Here is a 24550-nt window from a genome sequence, read left to right on the forward strand (position 1 = left end):
TGGATGAGCTTGAGGCTCAGTTGGAAATTGGCAAGTATGATGTTGTAGGAATAACAGAGACATGGCTGCAAGAGGACCAGGGCTGGGAAATGAATATTCAAGAGTATACGTCCTATCGAAAGGACAGACAGGTGGGCAGAGGGGGTGGGGTGGCTCTGTTGGTGAGGAATGATATTCAGTCCCTTGCGAGAGGCGACATAGAATCAGGAGATGTAGAGTCAGTATGGATAGAACTGAGAAATTGTAAGGGCAAGAAGACCCTGATGGGAGTTATCTACAGGCCCCCAAACAGTAGCCTGGATATAGAGTGCAATTTATATCAAGAGTTAAAATTGGCATGTCGCAAAGCTAGTGCTATGGTTGCTATGGGGGATTTTAACTTGCAGGTAGACTGGGAAAATCAGGTAGGTACTGGACCCCAAGAAAGGGAGTTTGTGGAATGCCTCCGAGATGGATTCTTAGAGCAGCTTGTACTGGAACCTACCAGGGAGAAGGCAATTCTGGATTTAGTGTTGTGTAATGAACCAGATTTGATAAGGGAACTCGAGGTAAAGGAGCCATTAGGAGTTAATGACCATAATATGATAAGTTTTAAACTACAATTTGAGAGGGAGAAGGGAAAATCGGAAGTGTCAGTATTGCAGTTGAACAAAGAGGACTATGGAGCCATGAGGGAGGAGCTGGCCAAAGTTGACTGGAAAGATACCCTAGCAGGGATGACAGTGGAACAACAATGGCAGGTATTTCTGGGAATAATACAGAAGGTGCAGGATCAGTTCATTCCAAAGAGGAAAAAAGATTCTAAGGTGAGTAAGGGGTGACCGTGGCTGACAAGGGAAGTCAAAGACAGTATAAAAATAAAAGAGAAGTATAACATAGCAAAGATGAGCGGGAAGCCAGAGGATTGGGAAACTTTTAAAGAGCAACAGAGGATAACTAATAAGGCAATACGGGGAGAAAAGATGAGATACGAAGGCAAGCTAGCCAAGAATATAAAGGAGGATAGTAAAAACTTCTTTAGGTATGTGAAGAGGAAAAAATTGGTTAAGACCAGAGTTGGGCCCTTGAAGACAGAAACGGGTGAAGTTATTATGGGGAACAAGGAGATGGCAGACGAGTTGAACAGGTACTTTGGATCTGTCTTCACTAGGGAAGACACAAACAATCTCCCAGATGTAATAGTGGCTGGAGGACCTAGGGTAATGGAGGAACTGAAGGAGATTCACATTAGGCAGAAAATGGTGTTGGATAGACTGATGGGACTGAAAGCTGATAAATCCCTAGGGCCTGATGGTCTGCACCTCAGGGTACTTAAGGAGGTGGCTCTAGAAATCGTGGACGCATTGGTAATTATTTTCCAATGTTCTATAGATTCAGGATCAGTTCCTGAGGACTGGAGGGTAGCTAACGTTATCCCACTTTTTAAGAAAGGAGGGAGAGAGAAAACAGGGAATTATAGACCAGTTAGCCTGACATCAGTGCGGGGGAAGATGCTGGAGTCAATTATAAAGGATGAAATGGCAGCACATTTGGATAGCAGTAACAGGATCGGTCCGAGTCAGCATGGATTTACAAAGGGGAAATCATGCTTGACTAATCTTCTGGAATTTTTTGAGGATGTAACTATGAAAATGGACAAGGGAGAGCCAGTGGATGTAGTGTACCTAGACTTTCAGAAAGCCTTTGATAAGGTCCCACATAGGAGATTAGTGGGCAAAATTAGAGCACATGGTATTGGGGGTAGGGTACTGACATGGATAGAAAATTGGTTGGCAGACAGGAAACAAAGAGTAGGGGTTAACGGGTCCCTTTCAGAATGGCAGGAGGTGACTAGTGGGGTACCACAAGGCTCGGGGCTGAGACCGCAGCTATTTACAATATATATTAATGATTTAGATGAAGGGATTAAAAGTAACATTAGCAAATTTGCAGGTGACACAAAGCTGGGTGGCAGTGTGAAATGTGCGGAGGATGTTGAGATAATACAGGATGACTTGGACAGGTTGGGTGAGTGGGCAGATGCATGGCAGATGCAGTTTAATGTGGATAAATGTGAGGTTATCCACTTTGGTGGCAAGAACAGGAAGGCAGATTACTATTTGAATGGTGTCAAGTTAAGAAAAGGGGAAGTACAACGAGATCTAGGTGTTCATCAGTCACTGAAAATAAGCATGCAGGTACAGCAGGCAGTGAAGAAAGCTAATGGCATGTTGGCCTTCATAACAAGGGGAGTTGAGTATAGGAGTAAAGAGGTCCTTCTGCAGTTGTACAGGGCCCTGGTGAGACCACACGTGGAGTATTGTGTACAGTTTTGGTCTCCAAATTTGAGGAAGGACATTCTTGCTATTGAGGGAGTGCAGCGGAGGTTCACGAGGTTAATTCCCAGGATGGCAGGACTGTCATATGTTGAAAGATTGGAGTGACTGGGCTTGTATACACTGGAATTTAGAAAGGTGAGAGGGGATCTGATTGAAACATATAAGATTATTAAGGGATTGGACACGCTAGAGGCAGGAAACATGTTCCCGATGTTGGTGGAGTCCAGAACTAGAGGCCACAATTTGAGAATAAAGGGTAGGCCATTTTGAACGAAGTTGAGGAAAAACTTTTTCACCTGGAGAGTTGTGGATCCGTGGAATGCTCTGCCTCAGAAGGCAGTGAAGGCCAATTCTCTGGATGCTTTCAAGAAAGAGTCGGATAGAGCTCTTAATGATAGTGGAGTCAAGGGATATGGGGAGAAGGCAGGAACAGGGTACTGATTGTGGATGATCAGCCATGATCACAGTGAATGGTGGTGCTGTCTCGAAGGGTTGAGTGGCCTACTCCTGCACCTATTGTCTATTGTTATGCTGACAACTACGCTACCATGCCGCCCCAAAGTGAACAAGATTGTTTTGTAAAGGACGATGCTGTGTATAGTCCCCTTTATACGTCAAGGAATGGTGAAACACATATTGTGTTTTTTTTAAACGTAAAGAGAACAAAACGTTGCCTGGCTGCTCCTGGAGGAACACGCTGAAGCGAGACGAGGTTGGTAATGGATGTGCTCTCTTTCTTCCAGCAGCAGCTTATTCTTCATGGAAGCTTTGAGCAGTGAACGTAATCTGTACCATCGTGACCTGTACTCATTGTCAGTCTTAATTGTGTAGCCTTAATTACCAAACGCATTGGCAACATTGAAAAGGATTTAGTTAATTCCTTCCTCTTTAGCATCAAACTCTTGAATTGCGGTTGAACCTTGAGTCAGTGCCAGCTCTCTGTGTAGAGTAACAAGTGCCTCTGATTGCACAGTGGGCTTGGCAGTCAGAGGAGCCGCTGCACACCATACAGTTGCTTTGGCTGGGGATGAATAGGGAGCCTTTACTCTGTTATCAATAATCTACCTTCCTACATTTTCCGACTTCCTTTGGGTTTCGGCACATAGTTGGAGGAAGCCTTCCCACTTGGTTCAGCACCACAGTATGGCACAAATAACTGTTTTATTGAGAAATAGCTCAGTGGTTGTGTGAACAGGCAACAGAAGGCGGGGGGCTAGAACATCTGTACACCACTTTAAATAGTTGCAGAGGGTATAGACCAGCATGGGTGTAACAGGGTTCAGTGTTTTGGCCTCAGAATTGCAGGTAATTTACAACATCATTTGCCCATCCTAATAGCTTACATCTTGCTCTGGGTTCATTGGTTTGTAGTTCAAAGAGGCACACAGAGCAGAAACAGGCCCTTCAGCAATAAACCTATACCAACCATTAGGCAACCCTTTACACTAATTAATTGGTAGTTCACACAAAATGCTGGAACTCAGTAGGTCGGGCAGCATCATTGGAAAGGAATAAAGAGTCAGTGTACCGGGCAGAAACCCTTCATTAGTCCTGGATGAAGGATCTCGGCCCGAAATGTTGATGTTTATTCCTCTCCATAGATGCTGCCTGACCCGCTGAGTTCCTCCAGCACTTTGTGTGTGTGTGTGTGTGTGTGTGTTGCTCTGGATTTCCAACATTGACAGACTCTGTTGTGTTCATTAATTGGTAATATGTTTTTCGTGTCATATGTAGCAGGATTCAGTGAAAAGCTTTTGTTTGCATGCCATCCGGACAGGTACATTAGTACTTTAAGGTATTAAAAGGAAATCTGTCTGCAGAATAGTGTTATAGTTTCACAGAAAGTGCACTGCAGGTAGACAAATAAGGAGATTGGTTTTATTTGTCACATGTTCTTCGAAACATCAGAACATCCAGTGAAATGTGTCGTTTGCGTCAAGTGACTAACAATGTCTAAAGATGTGCTGGGGTAACCCGCAAGTGTTGCCATGCTTCCAGCGCCAACATAATTACGCTTACATCTTTGCTGTACATCTAAGCTGTACATCTTTGGAATGTGGGAGGAAACTGGAGCACCCAAAGGAAGCTCATGTGGTCACAGGGAGCAAGTACAAACTCCTTACAGACAACAGTGGGAATTGAACCCTGTTCACAGGCGCTGTGGAGTGTCATACTAACCGCTGTGCTTCCTTGCTGCCCACGCACAGTCAGGAGTGGAGTGGGAGAGAAGGGCATGTAAACTCCACACAGGCTACACTGGAGTTACTGGAGCAGTGAGGCAGTGAAGCAGCGGCTCGATCGGCTGCACTACTCTGCCAGTGTGGTGACTCACCTTTAACCTATGCCCTCCAGTTTTAGACTCCCCTCCCCTGGGTAACTACTGTGTACATCCATCTTCTTTTTGCCTCCTCATGGTTTTATCTACCTCTAAGGCCAAGCCTCAGTCTCCTTCACCTCATGGAAAAGCAGCCTCAGCCTCTCCAGTCTTCTGTTATACCTCAAGCCTGCTAGTCCTGGTAACATCCCTGTGAATCTTTTCTGCATCCTCTCCAGATAGACCTCCTTCCTACAGAAATGCACGCAGTATTCCAACTGTGCTCTCTCAAAATCTTGTACAGTCATAAAATTTCAGCTCTTGTACTTACTGCATTGATCAATGAAGGCATGCATGCCAGACATTCTGATCAGCACCCTGTCTATCTGTGTATTTAAACATCTAGGTCTCTCTGTTCTATTCTCCAGGGTCCTGCCTTTGACTGTGTAAGTCCTGCCCTGGTTTATCTTCCCAAATTGTAGCACTTCACACTTGTCTGAGTTAAATTCCATCTGCCATTTCTTGGCCCACTTTCCCAGTTGATCTAGATCCTGTTGTAACTTTATACAACTTCCTTCAATGTCCACAATAATACCAGTTTTGGTGGCATCACAAACTTATGAACTATGCTAATGGCGTTTTAATACAAATTGTTGACATCCTGTGGACCCAGCACCAACCCCTGCAGCATACCTCTGGTCACAGGTTTCCGAGCTGAATAATAATCCTGCATTACCAGCTGTGACTTGGTGCCTGGTGTGTGTTTGGTTGACTAGCTCATCCTGGATCCCATATGATCTTAACCTCCAGACCAGTTTACCTTGCAGGACCTTGTTAAATGCCTTGCTAAAGTCCATGTGGATCACGTCTGCTGCCCTGACTTCCTCAATCCTCTTGGTCATCTCTGCAGAAACAAGTCCTGCACACTGGGAAGTGGAAATTAAACAAAGAGTTCTGTTGATAATGTGCCACAGTACAGGCAGCACCTGAGGAGAGAGAAACAGTTAATGTTTGGAATATGAAAGTAAGCTAGCCAGTAATACTAAAGAGCATACCAAAAGTTTCTTCAGATTCGTAAATTGTAAAAGAGAGGCAAGAGTAGATATTGGACTGCTGGAAAATGAGGCTGGAGAGGTAGTAATGGGGGACAGTGAAGTGACAGATGAACTGCATCAGTCTTCTCTATGGAAGACACAAACAGTATGGTGGAAGTTCCAGGTGTCGGGGGCATGAAGTGTGTGAAGTTACCATAACTAGAGAGAAGGTTCTTGGGAAACTGTAAGGTCTGAAGGTAAATAAGTCACCTGGACCAGATGGTGCACTCCCTAGGGTTCTAAAAGAGGTGGCTGAAGAGATTGTGGAGGTATTAGTAATGATCTTTCAAGAATAACTAGGTTCTGGAAGACTTGAAAATTGCAAATGTCACCCTACTCTTCAAGAAGGGAGAGAGGCAGAAGGAAGGAAACTAGAGGCCAGTTAGTCTGACCTCAGTGGTTAGGAAGATGTTAGAGTCGATTATTAAGGATGAGGTCTCTGGGTACTTGGAGGCACATGATAAAATGGGCCGGAGTCATCATGGTTACCTCAAGGGAAAATCTTGCCTGACAAATTTGTTGGAATTCTTTGAGCACCAAGCACGATAGACGAAGGAGAATCGATTGATGTGTGCTTGGATTTTCAGGAGGCCTTTGATAAGGTGCCACACATGAAGCTGCTAAACAAGCTATGAGTCGGTGTTATTACAGGAAAGATTCTAGCATGGATAAAGCAGTGGCTGATTGGCAGGAGACAAAGAGAGGGAATGAAGGGAGCCTTTTCTGGCTGGCTGTGGTGACTAGTGGTGTTCCACAGAGGTCTGTGTTGGGACTGATTCCTTTTATATCATATGTCAATGATTTGTATGATGGAATTGATGGCTTTGTTGCAAAGTTTGTAAACGATATGAAGATATGAGGAGCAGGTAGTTTTGAGAAAGTAGACTACAGAAGGATTTAGACAGATTAGGAGAACGGACAAAGAAATGGCAGATGGAATACAGTTTCAGGAAATACATAGTTATGTACTTCGTTAAAAGAAATAAAAGGTCAGCTATTTTCTAAATGGAAACAAAATACAAAAAACTGAGCTGCAAAGGGACTTGTTAGTCTTTGTGCAGGATTCCCTAAAGGTTAATTTGCAGTTTGAGTCTGTGGCGAAGAAGGCAAATGCAATGTTAGCATTAATTTCAAAAGGACTAGACTATAAAAACAAGGATGTAATGTTGAATCTTTATAAAGCACTGGTGAGGTCTCACTTGGGAGTATTTTGGGCAGGTTGGGTCCCTATCTTGGAAAAGACGTGCTGGAACTGGAGAGGGTTCAAAGGAGGTTCATGAAAATGATTTCAGGGTTGAAAGTTTTGTCACATGAAGAACATTTGATGGCTCTGGGCCTATATTCACTAGTATTCAGAAGATCGAGGGGTGACCTCATTAAAACCTATCAAGTAGTGAAAGGCCTTGATAGAGTGAATGTGAATAGGATGTTTCCTCTGGTGGGAGAGTCTGAGATCAGAGGACACAGCCTCAGAATAGAGGGGCATCCTTTTAGAATGGAAATGAGGAGGAACCTCTTTAGCCAGAGAGTGGCGAATCAAGGGAATTATTTGCCACAGGCAGCTGTGGAGCCCAAGTTCAGTACAAGTTGTAGATCAGCAGGAGGACTTGGCTTTGTGGAGACTCCTCAACCTCCTTTAGATGCCCAGGATTATTGCCATTCTGCTGTTAAGAAGGAAACTCACAATGGAAATGTCGCTGCTACCAAAGTTAAAGTCAAGTTTATTATCATATGCACAGGTACATATCTGCACAGGTATGGTATAATTACAAGCTTATTACACATAGTGTAATATAAGCAACATAACAGAGCAATCGCTTTACAGCTCCAGTGATCACCGATCAGCATTCAATTCACACTGCTGCCTGTATGTTCTCTCCGTGACTGTGTGTGTTTCCTCCAGGTGTTCTGGTTTCTCCCCACATTCCGAAGGTTAGAGTTAAGGTTGGTAGGTCCAGGGCATGCTATGTCGGTGCTGGAAGTGTGGCAACACTTATGGGCTTCCCCCAGCACAATCCTTGCTGATTTCATTTGTTGCAAATTACACATTTCACTGTATGTTAAGATGTTTTAATGAACATGACAAAAAAAGCAATTTTTAAAAAAGCAAGCATAAAATAAATATAAACCTTATTTTCACAAGAAGTAACACAATTAGAACAAGAAAAAGATAAACAAAGGCTATTTTGGTGCAAAGTCAGCAAGTGGTCCTAGTGTTGCTAAATTGTAGTCATGAGCATTATGCTGGTAGGTTCAGGAATCTGATGGTTGAAGGGAAGTAGCTGCTGTTGAACCTGGTGGTGTGGGAACTTCCCTTCACCTTGTTGTTATCAGCTCTCACCTACAACACTAATCCTTCAAGGAAAGTGGATTTGAAAGCTGATTGTTGAAAGTCAACTCATGTCACTCAACGAGTATTGTCCTGCTTGGAGTGAGTAACTAAAAGAAAATTTACTGGAAACACTCATCAGGGAAAGAGAAACAGTCAATGTGACCCTTTGTTAGAACCAGGAAAGAGAGAGGTAGAAATTGGTGCTCAGTAGGAGAAACGGTGTGGCTGGGCTCAGTAGAACAAAGGTAATATCTGTGATAGGGCATCAAAATGGCTGAACGGGGGCAGTCACTGGCAATAACTTTCTTGGTCTTTGTAGTGTATAGTTCATAGTAAGGCGATGTGGCCTACTGTAGCTTATCTTTTCATTGAGTAGGATAAGACCATAAAACCATAACAACCATAAAACATAGGAGCAGAATGACGCCATTGTCTTGTTGTCTGTTCCACCATTTTACCATGGCTGATTTATTATCCCTCTCAACCACAATCTCTTGCCTTCTCCCTGTGATCTTTGATGCCCTGATTAATCAAGAAACTATCAGTTTCCACTTTAAATATACCCAAAGACCTAGCCATCAGTGGCAATGGAATTCCAGGGATTCACCACCGTCTGGCTAAAAAATTTCCTCCTCATCTCTGTTTTAAATGGACATTCCTCTATTCCGAGACCGTGCCTCTGGTCCTAGACTTTCCCCAGTATAGGAAACATTCTCTCCACATCCACTCTATCTAGGCTTTTCAACGTTCAATAGTTTTCAATGAGATTCTTCCTCATTCTTCTGAACTCCATCAAGTACAGACCCAGAGCCATCAAACACTCACCATCCTTTCATTCCCGGAACCATTTTAACGAACAGCCCCCGGACCCTCTCCAATGCCAGCACATTTTTTCTTAGATAAGGGGCCCAAAACTGCTCACAATACTTCAAGAATGGTCTGACTAATGCCTTACAAAATCACATTACATCCTTGCTTTTATATTGTAATCCTCTCGAAATGAATGCTGACAGTGCACTTGCCTTCCTTACAATCGACTCAACCTGTAAGTTAACCTTTAGGGAATCCTGTATAAGGACAGCAAGTCCTTTTGCACTTCTGATTTTTGAATTTTCTCCCCATTTATAAAATAGTCTATGCCATTATTCCTTCTACCGAAGTGCATTTCCCTACACTGTATTTCATCTGCCACTTCTTTGATCATGCTCCAAATCTGTCCACATCTTTCTGCAGGCTCCCTGCTTCCTCAACACTATTTGCCCCTCAACCTACCTTTGTATCATCCACAAACCTGGCCACAAAGCCATCGATTCCGTCATCCACATTATTAACATATAAAGTGAAATGTAGCGAAACAAATGCAGACCCCTGTGGAACACCAGTAGTTGCCAACAGCCAACCTGAAAAAGCCCCCTCTATTCCCACTCTTTGTCTCTGCCAGTCAGTCAATTTCCTATACATATGAGTACATTTCCTGTAATATCATGGGCTCCTGTTTTGTTTACTAGCCTCATGTGTGGCACCTTATCAAAGGCCTTCTGAAGATCTATCCTGCTTGATATTTCCTCAAGGAATTCCAATAAATTTGTCAGGCAGGATCTCCCCTGAAGGAAAAGATGCTGACTTTGACCTATGTTATCATGTGCCCTGAAACCTTCTCCTTAATAGTGAAATCCTTACCAACCACTGAAGTTAGACTAACTGGGCTATAATTTCGTGCTTATGAAGCACGTTAATACCTACTCCTACTGGGGGATTCTGGCCTTCCATTCAAACCCCTCCTTGTATGGTTTTGTGCTATCTTCTGTCTGGCTACAAGAATTGGAATTGTTTTTATTGTTGCATGTACTGAGATACAGTGAAAAACTTGTCTTGCTACTGTTCATACAGATCAAATTATTACAACAAATCAATAACAGTACAAGGTAAAACAATAGAACATAGAATAAAGTGTTACGGTTACAAAGGTAGTGCAGGCAGGCAATAAGGTGCAAGGTTATAATGAGGTACATAGTAGGTCAAATGTCCATCTTATCGTACTAGGGAAACATTCAATATTCTTGTAACAGTGGTAGAGCCTATCCTTGAGTTGAGTGAACATAGAACATAGAAATCTACAGTACATTACAGGCCCTTCGGCCCATAACTTTGTGCCAACCATGCCCTACTCTCGAAACTGCCTAGAATTTCCCAGCTGCATAGCCCTCTATTCTTCTAAGCTCCATGTACTTATCTAAGAGTCTCTTAAAAGACAATATGGTATCTGCTTCCACCACCATCGCTGGGAGTGCATTCCATGCACCCACCACTCTCTGCGTGAAAAACTTACCCCTGACATCCCCTCTGTACCTACTTCCAAGCACTTTAAAACTATGCCCCCTTGTGTTAGCCATTTCAGCCCTGGGAAAAAGCCTCTGGCTATCCCCACGATCACTGCCTCTCATCATCTGATACACCTTTATCAGGTCACCTCTAATCCTCTGTCGCTCCAAGGAGAAAAGGCCAAGTTCACTCAACCTATTCTCATAAGGCATGCTCTCCAATCTAGGAAATATCCTTGTAAATATCCTCTGCACTCTCTCTATAGTATCCACATCCTTCCTGTAGTAAGGTGACCAGAACTGAGCGCAGTACTCCAAGGTGATGTTCCTTGAGTCTACACTGGGTGTTGGAACAAAGAAAGCAGATTGAGAACAGGAGAATTGAAGTACAGGCCACCGGTGGCTGGGGTCATCTTTGTGGACTGGTGTTCAGCAAAGCGGGTCCCCCAACCCTCATTCTGCTGTGGTTTAATAGCGGACCACATTGTGAATGTAGATAGGATGCTTTCTCTGATGCATCAGTAAAAATCAGTTTTGTTTAAGAAATAGTCTACACCTTTATTCCTTCTACCAAAATGCATGATACACCGTACACTTCCCTGATACTTCTTTGCTCTTTCTCCTAATCTGTCTAAGTCCTTCTGCAGACCCCTGCTTCCTCAACACTACTTGCCCTCTACCTCCCATTATATCATCTGCAAACTTGGCAACAAATTCCCTCACTGATCCCTCTGGTTCTCAGCCTTCTCCACTGACAGGATAAATGAAAGGATCTCGTAAACAATCAGACGCTGGATTATTGGAATTTTAGGAAAAGTAATCAAAAATTTGGTCTAGCTCTGTCAGTGCTAATAAACCTGATTTTGGTTCTTTTTCTGAATGAGGGGAGAAAAGATAGAGGGAAACTGCCAGGACTTAGGGCTTGGTCAGCTGAAGGCATGTCTGTCATTGGTAGGTAGATTAAAATTGATGATGTACAAGAGGACAAATCGAGTGGAAATTTGGGAGGAGATATAAGTGACAGGGTAAGGCCATGGAAGTGGGTTAAACCTGCCTCAGCTCATTGGTATACATGGAAGTGCACAGAAATATTTCCACTTTGTTCCAGAACTCTGCAGGTCACATGTAGCAGTCAGTCAGTCGTCTTGAATTTGGATCACTGGTATTGTTAATTAAAAATCCTACAAAACAGGTCAAGGGTTGAGGCTTCAGTGGGGAATCCAGAATGAAGTCTTACTGCATTAGTGGAACAGAGAGATAAATCAGGATACAGAGTGAGTACAGGGATTATACTCTTCATAGCACAACCACCTCAACCATCCAGTGTGCTTACACGTGCACATTTGTGTGTCTGTTCATTATCCTCAGAAATAGCGAAATGGTTCTCGTCTTTCAGACTACGTTTCCTGACCTTGCTGGTCTGTGCAACCCATTGACATTTAGACCATAGGATATAGGAGCAGAATTAGGATATTTGGCTCATTGAGTCTGCTGCAGTCTTCCATCATGGCTGATATATTATCTTTCTCAACCCCATTCTCCTGCCTTCTTCCCATAACCCTTGATGCACTGACTGATCAAGAACATATCAACTTCCACTTTAAATATACTTAATGACTTGGCCTCCGCAGCTGTCATGGCAGTGAATTCCAGATTCACTACCCTCTGGCTAAAGAAATTCCTCCTCACCTCTTATCTAAATGGATTGTGCTCTATTCTGAGGCTGTGCCCACTATTCCGAGACTCTCCCACTATAGGAAACGTCCTTGCCACATCCACTCTATCTGGGCTCTTCAATATTTGATGTTTCCATTTGATGTAAGATCTCCTTCCCCATTCTTCTAAACTCCAGTCAGTACAGGCCCAGAGCCATCAAATGCTCCTTAACCTTTTCATCTGTGGAACCATTTTAGTGAACCTCTTCTGCACCCATTCCAATGCTGGCACATCTTTTCTTAGATAAGGGGCCCAAAATTGCTCACAGTGCTCCAAGTGTGGTCTGGCCAATGCCTTATAAAGCCTCAGCATTATATCCTTGCTCTAATATTCGAGTCTTCTCGAAATGAATGCTAACGTTGCATTTGTTTTCTTAACCACCATATCAACTTGCAAGTTAACCTCTAGGAAACTCTGCACGAGGACTCCTAAATCTCTTTGCACCTCTGATTTTTGAATTTTCTCCCCATTTAGAAAATAGTCTACGTCTTTATTTGTCAGGCAAGATTTAATCAGCCTGACCACACGGTGCACCTACTTGTATGCCAACTGCCCCATCCTCAGGCCTATCACTCCGGTTCTCATCACCCTACTAAATTAGTTTAAACCCTCCAAAACAGCTCTAGCGAACCTGCCTGCAAGGATATTTATCCCCTTGGGTTCCAGTGTAACCCGTCCCTTTTGTGCAGGTTATACCTTCCCTAGAAGAGATTCCAGTGATCCAGAAATCTGGAACTCTACCGCCGTACCAATTCCTCAGCCACGCATTCATCTGCCAAGTCATCCTATTACCCTCACTGGCAGTGATTCAGAGATCACTACCCTGGAGTCCTGCTTTTCAGATTTCTACCTATCTCTCTGTATTCTCTATTCAGGATCTCCTCTCTTTTCCTACCTAGGTTGTTGGCATGTATCATGACTTCTGGCTGGAAGTTCCTGTCTGCTCTTCTAACTGTGGAATCCCCAGTCACAACTGCACTCCTCTTCATCCCTTCCCTTCTGAGCCACAGAGTCAGACTCAGTGCCAGAGACCTGCTCACTGCAGCTTTCCCCTGGTAGGTAGGTCTTCCCAACAGAATCCAAAGCAGTATACTCATTGAGGGGAACAACCACGGGAGTACTTTGCACTGGCTGCCTATTTTCTTTCCGTCTCCTGTCAGTTAACCAGGTACCAGCCTCTGCAACTTAGGGGTGACCGTAGCTCCTATCTATGACCTATTTTTTTCTGTTTAGAAACATAGAAACATAGAAAATAGGTGCAGGAGTAGGCCATTCGGCCCTTTGAGCCTGCACCGCCATTTATTATGATCATGGCTGATCATCCAACTCAGAACCCTGCCCCAGCCTCCCTCCATACCCCCTGATCCCCGTAGCCACAAGGGCCATATCTAACTCCCTCTTAAATATAGCCAATGAACTGGCCTCAACTGTTTCCTGTGGCAGAGAATTCCACAGATTTACCACTCTCTGTGTGAAGAAGTTTTTCCTAATCTCGGTCCTAAAAGGCTTCCCCTCTATCCTCAAACTGTGACCCCTCGTTCTGGACTTCCCCAACATCGGGAACAATCTTCCTGCATCTAGCCTGTCCAATCCCTTTAGGATCTTATACGTTTCAATCAGATCCCCCCTCAATCTTCTAGATTCCAACGAGTACAAGCCCAGTTCATCCAGTCTTTCTTCATATGAAAGTCCTGCCGTCCCAGGAATCAATCTGGTGAACCTTCTTTGTACTCCCTCTATGGCAAGGATGTCCTTCCTCAGATTAGGGGACCAAAACTGCACACAATACTCCAGGTGTGGTCTCACCAAGGCCTTGTACAACTGCAATACTGCCCCCCTGCTCCTGTACTCGAATCCTCTCACTATAAATGCCAGCATACCATTCGCCTTTTTCACCGCCTGCTGTACCTGCATGCCCACTTTCAATGATTGGTGTATAATGACACCCAGGTCTCATTGCACCTCCCCTTTTCCTAATCGGCCACCATTCAGATAATAATCTGTTTTCCTATTTTTGCCACCAAAGTGGATAACTTCACATTTATCCACATTAAATTGCATCTGCCATGAATTTGCCCACTCACCCAACCTATCCAAGTCACTCTGCATCCTCTTAGCATCCTCCTCACAGCTAACACTGCCACCCAGCTTTGTGTCATCCGCAAACTTGGAGATGCTGCATTTAATTCCCTCATCCAAGTCATTAATATATATTGTAAACAACTGGGGTCCCAGCACTGAGCCTTGCGGTACCTCACTAGTCACTGCCTGCCATTCTGAAAAAGTCCCGTTTATTCCCACTCTTTGCTTCCTGTCTGCTAACCAATTCTCTATCCACATCAATACCTTACCCCCAATACCGTGTGCTTTAAGTTTGCACACTAATCTCCTGTGTGGGACCTTGTCAAAAGCCTTTTGAAAATCCAAATATACCACATCCACTGGTTCTCCCCTATCCACTCTACTAGTTACATCCTCAAAAAATTCTATGAGGTTCGTCAGACATGATTTTCCTTTCACAAATCCATGCTGACTTTGTCCGATGATTTCACTGCTTTCCAAATGTGCTGTTATCACATCTTTGATAACTGACTCCAGCAGTTTCCCCACCACCGACGTTAGGCTAACCGGTCTATAATTTCCCGGTTTCTCTCTCCCTCCTTTTTTAAAAAGTGGGGTTACATTAGCCACCCTCCAATCCTCAGGAACTAGTCCAGAATCTAACGAGTTTTGAAAAATTATCACTAATGCATCCACTATTTCTTGGGCTACTTCCTTAAGCACTCTGGGATGCAGACCATCTGGCCCTGGGGATTTATCTGCCTTTAATCCCTTCAATTTACCTAACACCACTTCCCTACTAACATGTATTTCGCTCAGTTCCTCCATCTCACTGGACCCTCTGTCCCCTACTATTTCTGGAAGATTATTTATGTCCTCCTTAGTGAAGACAGAACCAAAGTAATTATTCAATTGGTCTGCCATGTCCTTGCTCCCCATAATCAATTCACCTGTTTCTGTCTGTAGGGGACCTACATTTGTCTTTACCAGTCTTTTCCTTTTTACATATCTATAAAAGCTTTTACAGTCAGTTTTTATGTTCCCTGCCAGTTTTCTCTCAATCTTTTTTCCCCTTCCAAATTAAGCCCCTTGTCCTCCTCTGCTGAACTCTGAATTTCTCCCAGTCCTCAGGTGAGCCACTTTTTCTGGCTAATTTGTATGCTTCTTCTTTGGAATTGATACTATCCCTAATTTCTCTTGTCAGCCACGGGTGCACTACCTTCCTTGATTTATTCTTTTGCCAAACTGGGATGAACAATTGTTGTAGTTCATCCATGCAATCTTTAAATGCTTGCCATTGCATATCCACCGTCAATCCTTTAAGTGTCATTTGCCAGTCTATCTTAGCTAATTCACGTCTCATACCTTCAAAGTTATCCCTCTTTAAGTTCAGAACCTTTGTTTCTGAATTAACTATGTCACTCTCCATCTTAATGAAGAATTCCACCATATTATGGTCACTCTTACCCAAGGGGCCTCTCACGACAAAAGTGCTAATTAACCCTTCCTCATTGCTCAAAACCCAGTCCAGAATAGCCTGCTCTCTAGTCGGTTCCTCGACATGTTGGTTCAAAAAACCATCCCGCATACATTCCAAGAAATCCTCTTCCTCAGCACCTTTACCAATTTGGTTCACCCAATCTACATGTTGATTGAAGTCACCCATTATAACTGCTGTTCCTTTATTGCACACATTTCTAATTTCCTGTTTAATACCATCTCCGACCTCACTACTACTGTTAGGTGGCCTGTACACAACTCCCACCAGCGTCTTCTGCCCCTTAGTGTTACGCAGCTCTACCCATATCGATTCCACATCATCCCGGCTTATGTCCTTCCTTTCTATTGCATTAATCTCCTCTTTAACCAGCAACGCCACCCCACCTCCTTTTCTTTCATGTCTATCCCTCCTGAATATTGAATATCCCTGAACATTGAGCTCCCATCCTTGGTCACCCTGGAGCCATGTCTCTGTGATCCCAACTATATCATAATCATTAATAACAATCTGCACTTTCAATTCATCCACCTTGTTACGAATGCTCCTTGCATTGACACACAAAGCTTTCAGGCGCTCTTTTACAACTCTCTTAGCCCTTATACAATTATGTTGAAAAGTGGCCCTTTTTAATGCTTGCCCTGGATTTGTCGGCCTGCCACTTTTACTTTTCTCCTTACTACTTTTTGCTTCTACCCTCACTTTACACCCCTCTGTCTCTCTGCACTCGTTCCCATCCCCCTGTTGTGAACTAACCTCCTTTCGCCTAGCCTCTTTAATTTGATTCCCACCCCCCAACCATTCTAGTTTAAAGTCACCTCAGTAGCCCTCACTAATCTCCCTGCCAGGATATTGGTCCCCCTAGGATTCAAGTGTAACCCGCCCTTTTTGTACAGGTCATGCCTGCACCAAAAGAGGTCCCAATGATCCAAAAACTTGAATCCCTGCCCCCTGCTCCAATCCCTCAGCCACGCATTTATCCTCCACCTCATCACATTCCTACTCTCACTGTCGCATGGCACAGGCAGTAATCCCGAGATTACTACCTTTGTGGTCCTTTTTCTCAACTCCCTTCCTAGCTCCCTATATTCTCCTTTCAGGACCTCATCCCTTTTCCTACCTATGTCATTGGTACCTATATGTACCACGACCTCTGGCTCCTCACCCTCCCACTTCAGGATATCTTGAACACCATCAGAAATATCCCGGACCCTGGCATCAGGGAGGCAAACTACCATCCGGGTCTCTGGACTCCAAAGGTCATTCAGCTGCAGCTCCAGTTGCTTAGCAAAGTGTCTGAGGAGCTGTAGCTTGATGTACTTAGTGCAGACGTGGAGACTGAAGGTCTCCCAGAATTCCTACGTCTCACACAGAACATAGCACTAACCCCCGGACCCATTATCACCGCACTAGCAACGTAGTAATAGACAGAGTCTAGCATTTCTACAGCGCCCATCACAACCTCATGATATCCAGCAGAGTTTGAAATGTAGTCTCCTCTGTATGAAGCACAAAGATCAATTTGCACAACAAGATCCCACAGATAGCATTGGGATAGTGGTCAGATTATGTGCCTTTGTGATGCTGAACAGGGCACCACCTGCCCGCCATCTTGTATCCTTCCTCAGCGCATCAACCACCTTGTTTCCCCACTCCCCTTCCCCTCACCGTACCGGCCAGCTCCCCTCCACACTCTCAGGGTTTTCACTCAAAACGTCGACGTTCTCTTTCCTCCCCCAGATGCTGAGCACCTGTTGAGCTTCTCCAGCAGTTTGTTTGTTGCTTGAAGCTACGTGAGTTTCTCCATGACGACAGTTAGGCTGCACTGGAGGTTTGACATACTAGCTCTCCAGGAATGTCCCTGGAATATGAAGACTAATTTCAAGGCACCAGTGCAAACAATAAAATCACAGGGAACATAAATAGCTGTGTCTTCACCATTATTTTGTCTTAATTGGAAAAGGGATTTGGACATGACAGGCACAATTTGACTGACAGTCAGCATTCACTGAATTAGGCAATGAATAGCCTGCCGCCTTCCAACTGGTGAACAAAAGCAGATAGACATGTTTGATGTGCAGTATCAGCATTTGGGAGGGTGCAGGGGGAAGAGATTAGTAAACCGTGTGATCTCACCTTGCAAAATATATTTATTCAGAGATTCAACATGGTAACAAGTCTTCCAGGCCAACCAGCGCACAAAACCCAGTTACACCCATGTGGCCAATTAATCTACTAACCCGAATGTCATTGGAATGTGAGAGGAAACTGGAGCACTCCTTACAGACAGTGGTGGAACTGGACCCATGTCACTGGCGCTGTGATATCTGTATGCTACCCTGCTGCCCAGACCAGATTCAATCTGGCAACTTCCATGAAACTGAAAATTGGACAGATCTTTGGCGATCTGACAAAATACCTCTGCTTAGTGTCTTCCCCATCTTGTAATTGTTCCCTACTCCTGTAAATATTCCCAGAGTCTGGGGTGATCATTCAGTTTGATCATTCCTTTGCAGTTAAACCACTAACGCTAAATAAGAGAGAACATGCTTTATCAATATGGTCTCAGGATTTATGGGATGTAAATTTTAAAGATCAATTGTTTGTCCATTGTAGTTTGTCTGATGGCTCCTGCTGTTTCCTCTCTACTTACAATCTCCTTCAGCTCCACAGCCTTTCACTCTCTCTGCACTCCTTGCATGTTCTGGGTTTAACCACCCCATCATGGGCATTTGTGTCTTCAGCTGCTAAGGCCCCAGCTCTGGACTTTCCCTTCTGTTACCTGCCTCCTCCTCTGTGAAGCCTTCACTACCTACACGATTCTCATTATCTTGTGTAGCTTAGGACCAAAACTTGTTTGGTACTCATTCTCGTGGGAAGTTTTACTCGATGAAAAGCACATTGTTTGCATCAAATACTTTAAGGAAGCAGTGGCCCAAGGGAGTTGGGAAATAGGTGATGAAATAATTGTATTATTGAACAATAAAGATGGTCAGTATGAAGAAGGGACTGGCTTGCAGAAATTAAAGGTAGTGATTAAAGGATATGGAGAAGGGACTGGCTTACAGAATAAATACAGTTCACTGGGGTAAAAAGAATATTGGAGAGGAAAGAGGCTAAGCACTTAACCAAAGTAAATTTATAATATAGGTAAAGAAATACTGTAAACATGAAGGCAAATCAAACCAAGGTTAAAATGTGCTGTTGAAACCCAAAATCGGAGCTGTAACTTTTTTTTTAAACCCCAAAGTTGGTACTTTTAACAACTCTGGATGAAGTTATGGGACAATACTTTAAACTCAAGCAGCTGGAAATGGACAGGAGAGCAAGTGAGCCTGAAGTATAGAATTACCCTCAGGTACAGTATATGAAACATCAGATTGCAGGAGTTACATTTTTAGGAGGGGCTCAAACAACTTGACATTTTCAGGTGAAGTAATTTTTGTTTTGCACTCCTTGGTTGTGTTGAACTGCACAAGAGCAGAAGGTGACAGCACAATTGGAACTCTGTGATTCTCGTAATGCCTTCTGTCAGTTTTGGCAGATAAATAGAAGGAGAGAGAGAATAAAGAGAAGAGGTGATATTACCAAGTATTTCTCTGATCAACTTTCTGCTGCTTTAAAAACCTGCAGGAAGTTGCCTCCTTACCTCATTGATATTGTTGTGATTTGGAAGAGACACAATCGACGTGTTTTAAACTACTAAAGTTGTTCTGCGATGCTTTCGGTACTGCTCTGTACAACAGATGCTCTGCTTTAATTGGCCTGTGCAGATTTGACCCTGGCTGTGGGTTTTAGCTGTGAGTTTCATATTTATTACGGCATTTTATTTGGCATGCCTGTTACGAGCAGGCATGCCGAAGCATTTTTGTGGTCTGCACTTCCTAATGTCATGTGGGTTTAAAAACCTGCGTTTCTTTGGTAACGTTCCAGTGGCAGGTAAACCCTAAATGCCATCAATCAGGAGGCAGTTTTTTTTTTCAATCCAGATACATAAATGACTGATGAACCTGTCGTTTGTATGAATGTTCAGCACTGCAGAAAGCCATATGTCACTGGCACCATTTCCAGAGCAGATCCTTCTATGCTGGAAGCTCAGCAAGAAGGAAAACACTAAGACTCTGATTTTCTGTTTTATTTTTCACTTGGATGAAACAAAATCAATGTCGGAAATATGACTGAAAAGGAATGAACATACTAATTGTCCCTTGCAATACCGAATGGCATTAGAACTTGCCTTTGGAGTTGATACATGGTAAATGCTTTTCAATGGGTGGAGGAGTGTGTGTGTGTGTGTGTGGGGGGGGGGTTGCGCTGGATGGGGAGTGGGAGCAAGAAATTCTAATGTGTTTTTCCATCTGTTCAAAACAGATCTCAGCCCGTGATAGTGCATACTCCCTCATGAGGGAAAAGCACAGCTGTTACTGTACACCACATCCAGTAAATGTATTATCCTCACCTCCCATCTCCAAAGGAGCAGAACTGAAATGATGCCATCCCATGCTCTGCCCAATCGTGCTTCAGTCTTTAGCTCTGATCTGTTTCAGGCACCTGCCTGCAGGACAGTTTTAGTAATATCATCACCTGAAATAGCCAAGCTCAATATTCAATTCTAAAGTTAATCCACTAGGCTGCACAAAATTCATGACACATTTTGCTGTAGCTGCATTTCCGTTGGTGTATTCTGGATCTTGTTGCTTTGTGCGATTAAATTGAAAGTCTTGAGCACCTTGTTTGCTTGTGTGTCTCATGCTGCTGCCAACAGTGTTTCCCTGGCACCTTGTCCTATCTGTGTTTGTGGGAATGGTTGAAAGACTTTTGATAACTGCTCTGTTGAAGCTATGGTAGAGGCCTTAATGTGTAGCCATCACACAGTTAGATGTTACTCCATGTTATAGAGTCACACAGCATGGAAACAGGCCATAAGAACACAGAGCAGCATCGGGGAATTCGGCCCATTGAGTATGCTCCGCCATTCCATCTTGGCTGACTGATGATCCCTTTCAACCCCATTCTCCTGCCCTCTCCCATAACCTTTGACACCCTGATTAATCAAGAACCTATCAACCTCTGTCTTAAATATACCCAGTGACCTGGCCTGCAAGCTATCTGTGGCTAAGAATTCCATAGATTCACCACCCTCTGGCTAAAAAAAAATTACTCATCTCTGTTCCCTCACTATAGGAAACATCCTCTCCACATCCACTCTATCCCGACCTTTCAATACTCAATAGGTTTCAATGAGATCATTCTTCTAAACTCCGGTGAGTATAAAGTCTCAGTATTAAATCCCTTGCTTTTGTATTCTAGTCTTCTCAAAATGAATGCTAACTTTACACTTGCCTTCCTTACCACCAACTCAACCTCCAAGTTAACCTTTAGGGAATCCTGCACGAGGACTCCCAAGTACCTCTGCACCTCTGATTTTTTTGAATTTTCTCCCCATTTACAAAATAATCCAAGCCTTTATTTTTTCTGTTTCGGTCTCGGCCCAAAATGTCGACTGTACCTCTTCCTATAGATGCTACCTGGCCTGCTGCGTTCACCAGCAACTTTTATGTGTGTTGCTTCTATCCATGCTAGTCCCTTTCCTGTAATATCATGGGCTCTTATTTTGTTAAGCAACCTCATATGTGGCACCTTGTCAAAGGCCTTCTGAAAATCCAAATAAACAATATCCACTGACTGGTATTGCCTGGTATTTCCTCAAAGAATTCTAACAGATTTGTCAGGCAAGATTTCCTCAGTCTCACTACACACTGCAACTACATGAATACCAACTGCCCCATCCTCAGCCCTATCAACCTGCCAAATTAGCTCTAGCAAACCTGCCCACAAGGATATTGTTCCCCCTCAGGTTCAGGTGTAACCCACCTTTTTTGTACAGGTCATACCTTCCCCAGAAAAGATCCCAATAATCCAGAAATCTGAAGGCCTGCCCGGTGCACCCTTCGGCTCAACTCCTCAATGCCAACTATGTTGCCCAGCGAGATGGTCCCATCTACCTGTGTTTGGCCCATTGCCCTCTAAAGCTATCTATCCATGTACTTAAGCACGAGGAATTCTGCAGATGCTGGAAATTCAAGCAACACACATCAAAGTTGCTGGTGAACGCAGCCGGCCAGGCAGCAACTTTGATGTGTATCCATGTACTTATATAGGTGACTTTTAAATGTTGCTAAGGTGCCCACCTCAATCACTATTTCTGGCAGCTTGTTCCAAATACATACCTTCCTTAGCATGAAGAAGCTGTTTCATTTAAATCTCTCACCTGTGATCTTAAATCTATGCCCTCCTGTTTTTAGCACCCCCCCCCCGCGGAAAAAGGCTATGTGCCTCTTTCACCCTGTCTATGCCCCTCATGATCTTATACACCTCTATCAGGTCACCTCTGTATCTCCTACATTTCAAGGTGCACCCACAAGCTGAAGATAAATCAGTTTATCCACCTATGATTCTGCCTGTAAAGTTTTAAGAGGAAGGCCCATGGGGAGAACTCACCCTGTGGCAATAAATAGGCTTTGATAGATTTCCATATCATTTATAACTTTGCTTAATTGCACAGGGAAGAGGTGCCAGTAAAGCTGGAAAGTTGGCAGCTTATATCCATTATAGTAATGTGGCCGGCCAGTAGCAGGCAGCTGGCTGTCTATCCTATCACTCACAATTAATCATCAGTTGGAGATGTCTGAAAGTCTGGAAGGCTTTGTGACATGCAAAATCTGGGAAAGGCCGAGGTCTGTGAAGTGAGTGGCCCGGGATTCTTTATTCCCCTACGTAACACCTCCCCCCCGCCTTCCTTCCACCACTTCTGATTCTGTTCCAGTTCAGGCAGACTGTGGCCTAATGAGTTGCCAGTTTGATAATCTGATGTGAATGCGACCTCTGACCTTATGTCAAAAAGGAGAGGTTGCAGGAAGCTGCATGAACGATATGCATTTCTAATCAGCAACCCTTTGCGTCAATTAGAGACAGAAAAGAAATTCTATCATCACTGACTGGGTTCATCAGAAAGACTGCTAGGGCTTGTGACCGTTTTACAAGCAGAACGCTGAAGAGGCCTTGTCATAATCATTAAGCCTTCAACTGAATTATGAAATTGTTTCTGAGATGTGTCCTTAATAGGAAGCACCGTTAATGTTTTAATTATTTGAGCTTTGTGCCAATGGTTTTCATTCATTGAAGGAATTGGTTAGGTATGTAGGAACTAGTTACCCTGATGTCTTGATATCAGAAAACTTATTGCTTATATTTTCCTTATTTCTGCATGGTGTGGTGACTGTGGAACTTTTTCTCGCTGGATTGGTGCAGAGCTAGCAGCATGGAGTATTTGGGCCGAATGGCTCAGTTCCCTGCTGTGATTGATATAACTAGTGCTTTTTACGAGCAATTTCTGGTTGGAATAAGTGGCTGGTGTCAGATGATGCTTGGAAGTACAAAGAAGGTGGGGTGGGCTCATTTCATTTCAGTCCACCTCATTCAGGTGGCCATGGACTGCTTTGACCCAGACCAACCCCATTCCCTGTGATCTTTGACGTCTTTACTAATTAAGAACCTATCAGCCTCTGCTTTAAATAAACCTAATGACTCGGCCTCCACAGCCTTCTGTGGCAATGAATTCCACAGATTCACTACCCCCCGGCTAAAGAAATTCCTCATCTTTGTTCTGAAGGGGTGTCATATCTAAAGCAGGGCTCCCAATCTTTTTTATGCCATGGACCAATATCATTAAGCAGGGGGTCCACAGATGCCCCATTCTAAAGGGACACCACTACCCTTCCATCTCTGCTAATGAAAGCCAGCTGTTTTCTCTTCCTCCCAGTGCAGATAAACGATCCTTCAAACTGAAATATTGTTTTTCTCTCTCCCCGCATACTGGCTGACCTGCTGTGTGTTTCCAACACATCCTGTTTCTGTTTAGATTTCCAGTATCAATGGTCTTTTTGGTTTTCAGTTAGAGAATTGAACAGGGGAAGTCATTTTCTTGGAGTGATGGTGCCACATGCATGACTGGCTTTTCTCCATGTCACACTGATTCTATGTCAATTTGAGTCAAGTGATGTAGGAAGTGGCAGACCATTGGTTGTCCTTAAAATACACTGTTTACCTTCAGCAATTTTTATTAAAGTATCTCTTATTTGAAAAATTCTGTGTAGGTTTCAGACGGTCAGGAGGTGTGTGTCATTGAAGCAATGAAAATGCAGAACAGTTTGATGGCTACTAAATCTGGAAAGGTAGGTTTACTCGAGCAGACAGAACTGTCAATACTTTTGTATGAATAAATGAACAAGTGAGAGTTGTGGGGGTAGGGGAAGAAAATGTGTGTTGCTTATTAATCCACACAAAATGCTGGAGGAACTCAGCAGATCAGGCAGCATCTATGGAGAGGAATCCACATTTCAGCCTGAGATCAGCCAGGACTGGAAAGGAAGGGGGAAGAAGCCAGAATAAGGAGGAGGGGGAGAAGGAGGAGTAGTACAAGCTGGTGGGACAGGGGGGAGAGGAGATGAAGTAAGAAGCTGAGAGGGAGAGGTAAAAGGCTGAAGAATAGGAGCAAGCAGATCATGAGAGAAAGGGATGGGAGCATCAGTGGGAGGGGATGGGCAGATGGGGGGGGGGAAGAGTCAGAATGAGGAATGGAAAAAGAGAGAAGGGGGGAAGGGAAAGAGATGGCTTTGAGTGCAGCCTGTTAAGTTAGAAAAGGTAATAAGACAGGACTCTGTATTCTATGTATAAATTTAAACATTATTTCAACTAGCACTTTCTGAGATAGTTCTTGCAAATTGCACCTTGATTGGCCCTGTGTAGTCTCCCCTCTCCCCTTCACATCCTAACCACTGGTCCAGCGGCTGAAGTATTAAAGATCGTGTATTAATGCAGAGCTGGCACCTGAATT

The 24550-nt window shown here is 43.7% G+C and overlaps 1 protein-coding gene across 2 annotated transcripts in view; it reads left to right on the forward strand.

Moving 5' to 3' along the window:
* Nucleotides 1–24550, forward strand: part of pcca (propionyl-CoA carboxylase subunit alpha) — a 495020-nt gene that overhangs the window by 469198 nt on the left and 1272 nt on the right. For both annotated transcript variants that reach the window (XM_072258848.1, XM_072258851.1), the window contains one exon: nt 23811–23888. In XM_072258848.1, coding sequence (XP_072114949.1) covers nt 23811–23888 — 78 coding nt within the window. The remainder of the gene's footprint in view (nt 1–23810; nt 23889–24550) is intronic.

Source organism: Mobula birostris, chromosome 5, assembly GCF_030028105.1.
Source record: "Mobula birostris isolate sMobBir1 chromosome 5, sMobBir1.hap1, whole genome shotgun sequence".
Classification (NCBI taxonomy): domain Eukaryota; kingdom Metazoa; phylum Chordata; class Chondrichthyes; order Myliobatiformes; family Myliobatidae; genus Mobula; species Mobula birostris.